At 40.1% G+C, this 13,119-nt stretch overlaps 1 protein-coding gene across 2 annotated transcripts; it reads left to right on the forward strand.

Annotated features, from left to right (window-relative positions):
- The first annotated feature begins 3,137 nt into the window (after window positions 1–3,137).
- LOC135519978 (RRP15-like protein) lies at window positions 3,138–13,119 on the forward strand. 2 transcript variants are annotated; one of them, XM_064945265.1, is made up of 5 exons: window positions 3,138–3,348; window positions 5,925–6,304; window positions 6,532–6,629; window positions 9,779–9,968; window positions 12,547–13,119. In XM_064945265.1, the coding sequence occupies exons 1-5, from the start codon at window positions 3,282–3,284 to the stop codon at window positions 12,703–12,705; spliced, it is 894 nt and encodes a 297-aa protein (XP_064801337.1). In that variant the 5' UTR covers window positions 3,138–3,281; the 3' UTR covers window positions 12,706–13,119. The 2 variants fall into 2 exon arrangements, with proteins under 2 accessions (XP_064801337.1, XP_064801338.1); XM_064945266.1 differs by lacking the exon at window positions 3,138–3,348 and adding an exon at window positions 4,962–5,053.

The raw sequence follows: 13,119 nt of genomic DNA on the forward strand, positions 1-13,119 counted from the left end.
ATATTCTCCTAACCCACAGAAAACTGGACACATTAATGTTCTTGCAATGTTCCCATGAAACGTGTCTAGAACATGTATCTTCTATTCTGAGAACATGTCAACCATGTTCTGTGTATGTTTGCTGGGACGTTGCTGGAGTATTCTCCTAACCCACATAAAACTGGACACATGAATGTTCTTGCAAAGTTCTCATTTAACGTGGCTAGAACATTAATATCTTACTTTAAACATCTGCAATCTGAGCAGCTAACCGATCGCTGCAGCTGTACATAGTCGATCTGTAAATAGCCCACCCAATTTACCTACCTCATCTCCATAATGTTTTTATTTATTTACTTTTCTGCTCTTTTGCACACCAGTATCTCTACTTGCACATGACCTTCTGATCATTTATCACTCCAGTGTTAATCTGCTAAATTGCAATTATTCTCTCCTATGGCCTATTTATTGCCTACCCCCTTATGCCTTTTGCAGACAATGTTCACACTGCTATGCTTTATCTTGGCCAGGTCGCAGTTGTAAATGAGAAATTGCTCTCAACTAGCCTACCTGGTTAAATAAAGGTGATATAAATAAAATAAATGTTCTGAGAACATGGCAACCATTTTCTGTATTTGTTTGGTGGGACGTTGATGGAATATTCTCCTAACCCACAGAAAACTGGAGGTTTTTTTCAGAGTTCCCAATTGTCTTGAAGGCAGCAATAATAAGAGCTAGAGACAACCTCCAAGGTGCCTGCCTGTTGTTTACAACGTAATCTACTCACGGTCGCATATACTAATTCGTGGCTGCTGCCATCTTGCTAGTTCCGATTTCACTGGGACTACTCTGTCTGTGCACTAGTACAGGAACAGCACTAGCATTAGCCCGAGTAGCAACTTCATCACAAGCATGAGCACATGAAGCTTTTAGGCATTCTGCCAGTGTTGCCAGGGATGTGGATGCACCTCAGGAGACCTTGCAGTTGTATGATATTTTCTATTCAACACAATGCAATCATAACAATACATATGACTTGTTACAAAATGAAAAGTATTCGAGCTGTGTCACAATTAATCAGTCAAATAATCAGTGATTTTTACAAAATGTACACAAATTCAAAATGGTACACTGCCTTCAGAAAGTATTCATACCCCTTGACTTATTCCACATTTTGTTGTGTTACAGCCTGAATTCAAAATTGATTCAATGTATTTATTTTGTTCACCCATCTACATACAAAGTGAAAAAGTGAAAGCATATTTGTTGAATTTTTTAAAAATGTATTGAAAATTAAATACATAAAGATCTCATTATCATAAGTATTCAAACCCCTGAGTCAATACATGTTAGAATCACCTTTGGCAGCTATAACAGCTGTTAGTCTTTCTGGGTATGTCTCTAAGAGCTTTGCACACCTAGATTGTACAATATTTTCCCATTATTCTTTTAAAATTTCTTCAATCTCTGTCAAATTGGTTGTTGATCGTTGCTAGACAACCATTTTCAAGTCTTGCAGTAGATTTTCAAGCAAATTTAATTCAAAACTCTCTCTCGGCCACTCAGGAACATTCACTGTCTTATTGGTAAGCAACTCCAGCGTAGATTTGGCCTTGTGTTTTAGGTTACTGTCCTGTTGAAAGGCAAATTAATCTCCCAGTTGTAACGGCTTTCATGCGGTGAAAGAGAGTCGGACCAAAATGCAGCGTGTAGATTGCGATCCATGGTTAATGAACAAAACGTAACACAAATCTAAATACAAACACTACAAAACAAAGAACGTAACGAAAACCGAAACAGCCTATACTTGTGTAAACTAACACAGATACAGGAACAAGGACACTAAGGACAATCACCCACGAAACACACAAAGAATATGGCTGCCTAAATATGGTTCCCAATCAGAGACAACGATAATCACCTGACTCTGATTGAGAACCGCCTCAGGCAGCCATAGACTAACGCTAGACATCCCACAAAACCCCAAGACAAAAACACACCACAATAACCCATGTCATACCCTGGCCTGACCGAATAAATGAAGAATAAACATAATATATTTCGACCAGGTCGTGACACCAGTGTCTGGTGGAAAGCGATTAACGATTACAAGCATACCCATGACATGATGCAGCCACCACTATGCTTGAAAGTATGGAGAGTTTGTACTCAGTAATGAGTTATATTGGATATTCCCCAAATATAACACTTTGTATTCAGGACAAAAAGTGAATTGCTTTGACACATTTTTTGCAGTATTACTTTAGTGCCTTATTGCAAAGAGGATGCATGTTATAAAATATTAGAATTTTGTACAGGCTTTCCTCTTTTCATTCTGTCAATTAGGTTACTATTGTGGAGAAATGACAATGTTACAATGTAATCCTTAGTTTTCTCCTATCACAGATATTAAACAATGTAAGTGTCATGAAGTCACCATTGGCCTCATGGTGAAATCCCTGAGCGGTTTCCTTTCTCTCCATCAACTAAGTTAGAAAGGACACCTGCATCTTTGCAGTGACTGGGTGTATTGATACACCCTCTAATGTGTAATTAATAACTTCACCATGCTCAAAGGGATATTCAATGTTTGATTTTTTTATGTATCTACCAATAGGTGCCCTTCTTTGCGAGGTCTTAGGTCTGTGTGAGTAAATCTGTAAACCTTACAGATAATTGTATGTGTGGGGTAATGAGGTAATCATTCAAAAATCATGTTAAACACTATTGTTGCACATACAGTAGGTCCATGCAACTTATTATGTGACTTGTTAAGTAAATGTTTACTCCTGAACTTTAGGCTTGCCATAACAAAGGATTTGAATACTTATTGAGTCAAGGCATTTCAGTTTTCGTTTATAATTGATTTGCAAAAATGTCTGAATACATAATTCCACTTTGACATTATGGGGTATTGTGCATAGGCCAGTGACCCCCCCCCCAAAAAAAAATCGTAATTTAATCCATTGTAAAGCAACAATATGTGGAAAAAGAGAAGGGGTGTGAAATAATTTCTGAAGGCATTGTTTAATATATGCTAATCTAATCCTATTTATTTGTATTCTTTTGTATATGTTATCTGTAAATAGTTCAATAAAGTTTTCAATTTGTACTATCAACTTCTTTTTTGTTTCAGACAAATACCATCAAGACTTCCAGTGGTGTCAGGTTACATACTGACAGCTGCTGGTCCACTGTCTTGTCAGTTCACCTCCGCTTATAAGAGGATGTAGTTCGACATTTAACATTGCAACCCTGAGGGATTGGTGGAGGAGGAACTCCACTTTACACGACTACAGGATATGATTCGACATTGGTCGCAGAGTTACAAAGCAATCATAGAGACTGAAACACACAGGAGGACCTCAGGTAAGTGGCATGAGAACACAAACGGTAAATGACACTCATGCCAACAGTCACACCTAGATCCAATTTACTGACTGTAAATTGCTCTGGATAAAAGTGTCTGCTAAAATGACCAAAATGTAAATACAAAAATGAACACTTGCAAAGCACTCTTTTTATTTTTTTAAATGAGCTCCATCCCTAAACGAGACCAATTTTTTTCGGTTCAGACCAAATCGGAACCAACCCTAGACAGGTCTATGTTTGGGCCAAATCAAGGCCGCTCCAGACCGGACCAAATCTGAACCAAACATCTGTGGTTATAGTTCTATATACATATTCTCACATATTCACAGAGTCCACCGGTTTAACAAAGTACAACACATAAAATATGTGTAGGGTATTAGCCTTCAGTGCCCATAGGTATTAACCCCCTTTTTCACATTTCATTGTGTTACAAAGTGGATTCAAATTGATTTAATTTAGATTTTTTTTTCATGATCTTCACAAAATATTCTAAGTGGAAACATTTTAAAGTACATGTTAGAAACACCTTTAGCAGCCATTATAGCTGTGAGTCTTTTTGCGTAAATCCCAAAGAGCTGTGCACATCTGGATTGTGCAATATTTATTTCACTAGGCAAGTCAGTTTAGAACACATTCTTATTTTCAATGACAGCCTCAGAACAGTGGGTTAACTGCCTTGTTCAGGGATAGAACAACAGATTTTTACTTTGTCAACTTGGGGATTCAATCTTGCAACCTTTCGGTTACTAGTCCAACACTCTAACCACTAGGCTACCTGCCGCCGCAATATACTTGACAAAATTGCATGTGTGTGTGTGTGCGTGCGTGCGTGCGTGTTTGGAGCAGTCAAGGACCCTCGGGGTGACTTGAAAGGCAGTGTTTTTTGTATAGTACAAATGTCACAAGAGTCGGAAGGCAGAACCTCAGTTAAATTAGCCAATAATAATCTTCAGTCAAGTTTGCCTAAAGGTCGGCAGATGGCGATATTGGGGTACGCATGCAGCCGGCTATGCACTCATATCCCTGGTTCGTACATAAAACATTCTCCATTCAGGCTGCATACTGTTTGTGAAACACCATTTTCCACCACCATGCTAGAGTGGCTAATGGTAGGTAGGTAGGTCGGCTAGCTATAGCAACTTAGTTTAATGCAAATCGCTCTGGATAAAAAAACATCTGCTACATGACAAATGTAAATGTAAAAATTAACACTTGCAAAGCACTGGGTATTTGTTTTTGAATGAGCTCCAGCACTAAACAAGACCACATTTTGTCGGTCCGTACTGGACCAAATCGCTGAGCGCGATACGCAACATCTGGGTCGAGCATTCCTATCCATTAGCCAAGCATGATGGTGGAAGATGAAGTTTCATAAAGAAAGTACATATATTTCCCCAATTCACCATTAAATCGACTTAAGGAGGAAATCGACACCTTCGTAGCCTGAATGGAGAATGTTTTACGTATGAACCGGTCCACAGGGGATACAAGTGTATAGCTGGCTGCATGCAGTCCATTTGGATGGTAAGATGAAACGGCTCAATATCGCCATCTGCCGTCCTTTGGACTACAGTCAAGTCAAGTGGGAACTTTTTATACGGAACTAAACATCACGGAACGTTGTTCACGGAATGGTTTCAGTGCTGCACAATAATGGCATCTGTGGAAAAGGCACATGTGGAGAACTCAGCTGTGATATTAGGTAAGCTTTAATCGTTTTTCTTAGAATAGTTCAAAATAAGTATAGGCAGCTAGCTAGATGATTAACCTTGTATCGTTGGTCTCTCCCAGACTCAATAGACTGGACTCAAGCCTGGTAGCTAGGCTAGCTATAGCATTGGCACTCTAGCATGATCAGATAATCTATGGCTGTACGTTAAGTATCTAAAAAGTTACATTAAACCCTGTGGAGACTTAAGTAGGCAGATCAACGTACTAGCTAGCTATGGTACTTGCTTTTAGTCGTCTTCGCTCTGCATTTGAAATATCAAATGGCATTAACGTTCGCTTTACACGCGAAAGGTCCCGGTTTTGGGGGGGGGCTCCCGAGTGGCGCAGCGGTCTAAGGCATTGCATCTCATTGCTTGATTCGTCACTTACAGACACCCTGGTTCGAATCCAGGCTGTATCACAACCGGCCGTGATTGAGAGTCCCATAGGTTGGCCCAGCGTCTTCCTGGTTTGGCCGGTGTAGGCCGCCATTGTAAATAAGAATTTATTCTTAACTGACTTCCCTAGTTAATAAAGTGAAATAATAAACCAAAACCTAAAAAGTAGCTAGCCTATGTGACGTAACTTGGCTAGTTTAGGGAGCTAACTTAGATAATTGGTTAGCAAGCTGTCTGTGTAAGCTAAACATTTGATCGAATCAATACTTAATGCCCAGCCTTAGATTGTGGCTAGTGTTTATAGAGAAGCATGAACAATGCTAACATTAGGTGTTAATTAACTGTCTGCTGGGTTAAGCTAGATCTGAAATGACAGAGCTAAATTGTTTTGAATTTGCAACCTATTTAAGCCTAGCTATTATTTGTATAGGTCAATATGATAAATGCCTTATTTTCACACATCAGAAGAGGATTCTGAGCCCCAGGAGGACCACAATGCTGAGAGTGATGATTCTGACAGAGGGAGCGATGGCGGGGGGTCAGAGGATGGAGGGAGCGATGGAGAGGGGTCAGAGGATGGAGGAAGTGATGACGGAGAAGAGGATGGAGAGAGTGATGGGGAGCAGGCTAAGTATGGAGGGAGCGAAGGAGAGAAAGAAGAGGGTGAAGGCAACAGAGAAGCAGATGATGTAGACACCAACCCCAATGCTGGATGGGCGGAGGCCATGGCCAAGATTCTGCAGAAGAAAACGCCAGCGAGCAAACCCAGCATCCTGCTGAAGAACAAAGAGCTGGACAAGATGAAGGAGAAGGAGAAGAAGGAGAGTCTGGAGAGGAAGAAACAGGTACTGTTTATTTTCATGTCTGTACATGTTTCTGTGTATGTACCTGTATGTCAATTTCTCACTTTAATGAACACAGGAATTAAACTGGTTATTGAAATCAGATGATAGCCTGATAACAGAAATGTCCTTAGACCAGTTCACCTGCCGTTAAATTGCTCCCATGGCATTTATTCAGTACAGCTTGCCTGTATGTACGTGCTTAATAACTTTTTTTTCCTGGCCGCCAGACTGATAAGAAGCGAGCTTGGGAGATGATGTGTCGAGAGAAACCAGACGTTGTAAAAGACCGAGAGAATGAGAGGAACCTGCAGAGAGTTGCTACCAGGTACAAACACACGTGTGCCGCTTACAAACCTAAAGTGCCTTCAGAAAGTATTCACACCACGTGACTTTTTCCAAATGTTGTCGTGTTAAAGCCTGATTTTAAAATGGATTCAATTTTGATTTTTGGTCACTGGCCTACACACAATACCCCATAATGTCAAAGTGGAATTATGTTGTTTTTTTGTTTTGTTTTTTACAAATTAATGAAAAGCTGAAATGTCTTGAATCAATAAGTACAGTGCATTCGGAAAGTATTCAGACACCTTGACTTTTCCCACATTTTGTTACGTTCCAGCCTTATTCTAAATTTGATTTAATTGTTTTTACCCCCCTCAATCTACACACAACACCCCATAATGACAGCAAAAAAAGTTCTGAATTTTTTGCAAAAGTATTAAAAGTAAAACGCACCTTATTTACATAAATATTCAGTAATTGGTGATGCAATTACAGCCTTGAGTCTTCTTGAGTATGATGCTACAAGCTTAGCCATGCCTATATTTGGGGAGTTTCTCCCATTCTTCTCTGCAGATCCTCTCAAGCTCCTTCAGGTTAGATGAGGAACGTTGCTGCACAGATATTTTGAAGTCACTCCAGAGATGTTCGATTGGGTTCAAGCCCGATCTGGCTGGGCCACTTAAGGACATTCAGAGAGACATGTCCCAAAGCCACTCCTGCATTGTCTTGGCTGTGTGCTTAGGGTCGTTGTCCTGTTGGAAGATTAACCTTCGCCTTAGTCAGAGGTCCTGAGCACTCTGGTGCAGGTTTTCATCAAGGATCTCTCTGTACTTTGCTCCCTTCATCTTTCTCTCAATCCCGACTAGTCTCCCAGTCCCTGCTGCTGAAAAACATCCCCACACATGATGCTGCCCCCACCATGCTTCACTGTAGGGATGGTGCCAGGTTTCTTCCAGACATGACACTTGGCATTCAGGCCAAAGTGTTGAATATTGTTTTCATCAGACCAGTGAATCTTGTTTCTCATTGTCTTGAGAGTCCTTTAGGCGTTCCAAGTGGGCTATCATGTGCCTTTTTACTGAGGAATGGCTTTCTGTCTGGCCAGTCTACCATAAAGGCCTGATTGGTGGAGTGCTGCAGAGATGGTTGTCTTTCTGGAAGGTTCTCTCATCTCTACAGAGGAAGTCTGGAGCTCTGCCAGAGTCACCTTCCTGACCAAGGCCCTTCTCCTCCAATTGCTCGGTTTGGCCTGGCAGCCAGCTCTAGGAATGGTCTTGGTTATTCCAAACTTATTCCATTTAAGAATGATGGAGGCCACTGTTTTTGGACCTTGAATGCTACAGAAATGTTTTGGTACCCTTCCCCAGATTTGTGCCTCAAAACAATCTTGTCTCGGAGCTCCACAGACAATTCCTTTGACCTCGTGGCTTGGTTTTTAGCTCTGATATGCACTGTCAGAATCACGTCTAATTAATTGAATTTACCACAGGCGGACTCCAATCAATTTGTAGAAACATCTCAAAGGTGATCAATGGAAACAGGATGCACCTGAGCTCAATTTCTAGTCTCATAGCATTGGATCTGAATACTTAAGTAAATAAGGTGTTTGTGTTTTTGCTTTGTCATTATGGGGTGTTGTGTGTAGATTGAGGGATTTGGATTTTATACATTTTTGAGTAAGGCTGTAACATAACATGGAAAAGGTCTAGGGGTCTGAATACTTTCTGAATGTACTGTATTCAACCCCATTGTTGTAAGGAGTCGCATGATAACTTGCATGGGCTCACTCTGCCATAATAGTGCTTAACATCATTTTTTTAATGACTACCGCATCTCTGTACCGCATACATACAATTATATTTAAGCTCCCTCAGTCGAGCAGTGAATTTCAAACAGGTTCAACCACAGAGACCAGGGAAGTTTTCCAATTCCTCACAAAGTAGGGCATCTATTGGTATACAAAAAAAAACAATGTAAGCAGACATTTAATATCCCTTTGGAAGGTGTATCAACACACCAAGTCACAAAAAAAGATACAGGAGTCCTTCCTAACTCAGTTGCCAGACAGGAAGGAAACCTCTCAGGGATTTCTCTTTAAAATGGTGACTTTAAAACGGTTGGTTTATTGGCTGTGATAGTAGAAAACTGAGGATGGATCAACAATTTTGTAGCTACTCCACAATACTAACCTAATTGACAGAGTGAAAAGGAAGCCTGTACAGTATACAACTATTCCTGAACATGCACCCTGTTTGCAACAACACACGAAAGTAATACTGCAGAAAAGGTGGCAAAGCAATTCACTTTTTGTCCTGAATACAACATGTTTATGTTTGGGACAGTCCAATACAACACATTACTGAGTACCATGCACCATATTTTCAAGCATAGTGGTGGCTGCAACATGTTATGGGTATGCCTGTAATCGTTAAGGACTGGGAGTTTTTCAGGATGAGAAACTAAACAAGAATGGAGCCAAGCACAGGCAAAATCCTTTCCACCAGACACTGGGAGATTAATTCACCTTTCAGCAGGACAATAATCTGACCAAATATACACTGGAGTTGCTTACCAAGAAGACAGTGAATGTTCCTGAATGGCCGAGTTAGTTTCAGCTTAAATCTCCTTGAAGATCTATGTCAAGACCTGGAAATGGTTGTCTAGCAATGATCAACAACCAACTTGACAGAGCTTGATGAATTTTGAAAAGTATAATGGCCAAATGTTGTACAATTCAGGTGTGCAAAGCTCTTAGAGACTTATCCAGAAAGACTCACAGCTGTAATTGCTGCCGATGGTGATTCTAACATGTATTGATTTAGTGGTGTGAATGCTTATGTAAATTGGTTATTTTTTATTTAATTTTCAATAAATTAGTTAATATTTCTAAACCTGTTTCCATTTTATTATGGGGGTTTGTGTGTAGATGGGTGGAAAAAAACACATTTAAACCATTTTGAATTCACGCTGTAACAACAAAAGGTGTAATTCAACAGCAATATCGCTTAATGATGATACAATGCCTGCCATTTGAGGATGGCGATAACAAAATTATTAGATCAGGAAAAAATCCCATGCATTTATGATTTTGTGCTAAATATAAGCGCCACAAAATATTACAATTAATCTTACAGTGAATTGGCTTTAAATTCTACCAGAATGACAGTGTGTGTGTACCTCTCCTCTCCACAGGGGGGTAGTACAGCTGTTCAACGCTGTGAGGAAGCACCAGAAAACGGTGGATGAGAAGGTGAAGGAGGCGGGCGGCTCGGAGAGGAAGAAAGCCAAGCTCCTCTCCTCTGTCTCCAAGAAAGACTTCATCAACGTGCTGCGTGGCACAGAGGGAGGCAGCGAGGTTGTCACCAAGACAGAGAGACAGATGGTGAGTTTCATCCCCGATACCTTTCTCTCCCACTGATGTGTTGTTTTCCCAGAGTTGGTCTTAAGGCAGGTGCTAAATTCACCCCCCCTAAATTCATTCTTATTAGTCTTGTACTTCTCACAGGCCTAGCAGGTCCGAAGTAGCCTACAAGTGAAGACAGACACACTTCTTATCGAATTCTGATGCGCACTTTGAAGATGTTAGAAGAACTGTCCACATTTGCTTTTCCTCGGCCAACAAGACAAGTAAACAAACAGCAATATCACTCGCCTATGTCAATGTTCTATACCCCATAGTAGGAAAGTTAACCTAATCTATTGGTTAGCTTGTCGTTCTGTGCGAGAAAAAAACATTTGAATCAGACTCTGGGGCAGTTGTGGGACGATGGATCCCATTCATACAACCACTACACATATTTTTTTCAATATTTTTTTTAAGCAATAGATCAACTTCAGCTTAATTTAGATGAACTTTTTATTTTTTTACATTGTAAGCAATCCGCACGCGGCAGTAGGCTACGTGCAAACGTTCCAATATGCAGTGGTCGAAAAAGTACCTAATTGTCATACTTGAGTAAAAGTAAAGATGCCTTCATAAAAAAGTAAAAGTCTTAATGTTTGGTTTTAAATGTACTTACATATCAAAAATAAAAGTGAAACTGAATCATTTCAAATTCCTTATATTAAACCAACCAGACAGCACAATTTTCTTGTTTTTTAAATTTACGGATAGCCAGGGGCACACTCCAACCCTCACATAATTTACAAACTAAGCATTTGTGTTTAGTGAGTCTGCCAGATCTGAGGCGGTAGGGATGGCCAGGCATATTTTCTTGATAAGTGTGTGAATTGGACAAATTTTCTGTCCTGCTAAGCATTCAAAATATAACGAGTACTTTTCAGTGTCAGGGAAAATGAATGGAGTAAAAAGTACATTATTTTCTTTAGGTATTGTAGTGAAGTAAAAGTTGTCAAATACCCAAGAAAACTACTTAAGTAGTACATTAAAGTAGAGGTCGACCGATTTATGATTTTTCAACGCTGATACCGATTTATTGGAGGACCCAAAAAAGCCGATACCGATTAATCGGTAGATGTTTTTTTATTTTTTTGTAATAATGGCAATTACAACAATACTGAATGAACACTTATTTTAACTTAATATAATACATCAATAAAATCTATTTAGTCTCAAATAAATAATGAAACATGTTCAATTTGGTTTAAATAATGCAAAAACAGTGTTGGACAAGGAAGTAAAAGTGCAATATGTGCCATGTAAAAAAGCTTACGTTTAAGTTCATGGTAGAAATAGTTTTAGTTACTTAGCTCCGTGGTCCTGGAATTCTCTCCTGAACATTTTAAAACACTTGATCGTTTAAACACTTGATCGATGTATATAATCATAGAAGAGTGTAATTGTTTTTAGGCCAGCTGTTTTTGGTCAAGATGTTTGTATTTTTAATGTAATATATATAATTGTTGTGCTGTATGTGTGTTTATAGTTTTGTTTAATGTTCTGGTAGTGTATGTAAGTTGTTTTGTCTGAAACGTTGTTCCCCCTGCTGCTATTGTACCAGGTCTCTCTTGGAAAAGAGATTTATTTTAACTAAATATGCAGGTTTAAAAATATATATACTTCGGTGTATTGATTTTAAGAAAGGCAAAAGATGTTTATGGTTAGGCACATTTGTGCAACGATTGTGCTTTGTTCAGCAATATACTTTTGTTAAATCATCACCCGTTTGGCGAAGTAGGCTGTGATTCGATGATAAATTAACAGGCACTGCATTGATTATATGCAACGCAGGACAGGCTAATTAACCTAGTAATATCATCAATTATGTGTAGTTAACTAGTGATTATGTGAAGATTGTTTTTTCTAAGATAAGTTTAATGCTAGCTAGCAACTTACCTTGGCTTACTGCACTCGCGTAACAGGTGGGCAGCCTGCCACTCAGTTGACTCATGGAATGCAATGTAATCGGCGTCCACAAATGCCGATTGTTATAAAAACTTTAAATCAGCCCTAATTAATCGGTCAACCTCTAATAAATATAGAGAGAAAATTGCTGCTGTCATACTAACAGCAGCACCATAGGGACAGTCTGACATACTAACAGGGCCTCTGAGCTTCAGGGTTAGAGGATCAGTGTTATAGCTGGGCTGGCACTGGAGATTGAAGGGTTTAGATTGGCATCAAACTACCATCTATTGCGTCTAGGAAATTTTTCAGGCGCCCAAACCCAGGATATTTTTCTGGTGATTGACATGGGATTTTACCATTAATAAAATGCGTCTTGTATAGGGCAGGTCTGTAATAATTGTCACCATAACCGCTTATTTAATGTAATAATTTAATAAATATTCTCTGGAGTGGCCTGTTGTGAAGTGGTTTCCCTTGATGTCCACATGGTGGCACTGTTGGCTGTGGGATGTTGTGAAACTTTCTTGGAGACTATTGTTATGAGACTGAGGAGTTGGGAGTTATAGTGGTGGTCTATTCTATAAGAAACGGATCATGTATGGGTAATAAGTACCATCTTTGTAAAAAGCTGATATATTTTGTTTGTGTATAGACTGGCAGGGAGGCAGAAGAGAAGCCAGCCTGGAGCGTGCTGAGAGACGACTTTATGATGGGAGCCTCCATGAAGGACTGGGACAAGGAGAGCGACGAGGAGGGGGGCGAGCAGGGGGCACCAGAGGGTGTGGAGGACGACAACAGCGAGTCGGACTGAGCAGACTGGCCCATCTAAGTGTGTGTATGACTGAGCACGCCCAGGACTGTGTGTGTACACAAGACCTTGCCTTTTGAGTCCACTGTGAGGAATGGAGCTGAAGGGTCCTGCATCGCTGAGATCGGCTCAACCCAGCCTCCCTCTCCTCTTCCCCCAGAGGCAGCTCTGCCAGGCCCAAAGACCCCTCTTTGAATTTTCTATATGGAACAAGGAGCTGAAGAAAGACTGCGGTCCAGGTCCTGTTCTGGCCCACAATGCTTTGGGTCAGGATACCTAGTTTGTGTAATGCTGGTGCTCTCTGGCTTGTCAAGGTCCCACTGAACATTTTTCCATCTGAACTCTGCTGTGTATATAGACCCTTTTCCCCCCTAACAGTTGCATGTCCCTCAATAAAAAGCCAGTTGATAAACATTT

This window comes from Oncorhynchus masou, chromosome 29 (genome assembly GCF_036934945.1).
Source record: "Oncorhynchus masou masou isolate Uvic2021 chromosome 29, UVic_Omas_1.1, whole genome shotgun sequence".
NCBI classification, from domain to species: Eukaryota; Metazoa; Chordata; class Actinopteri; order Salmoniformes; family Salmonidae; genus Oncorhynchus; species Oncorhynchus masou.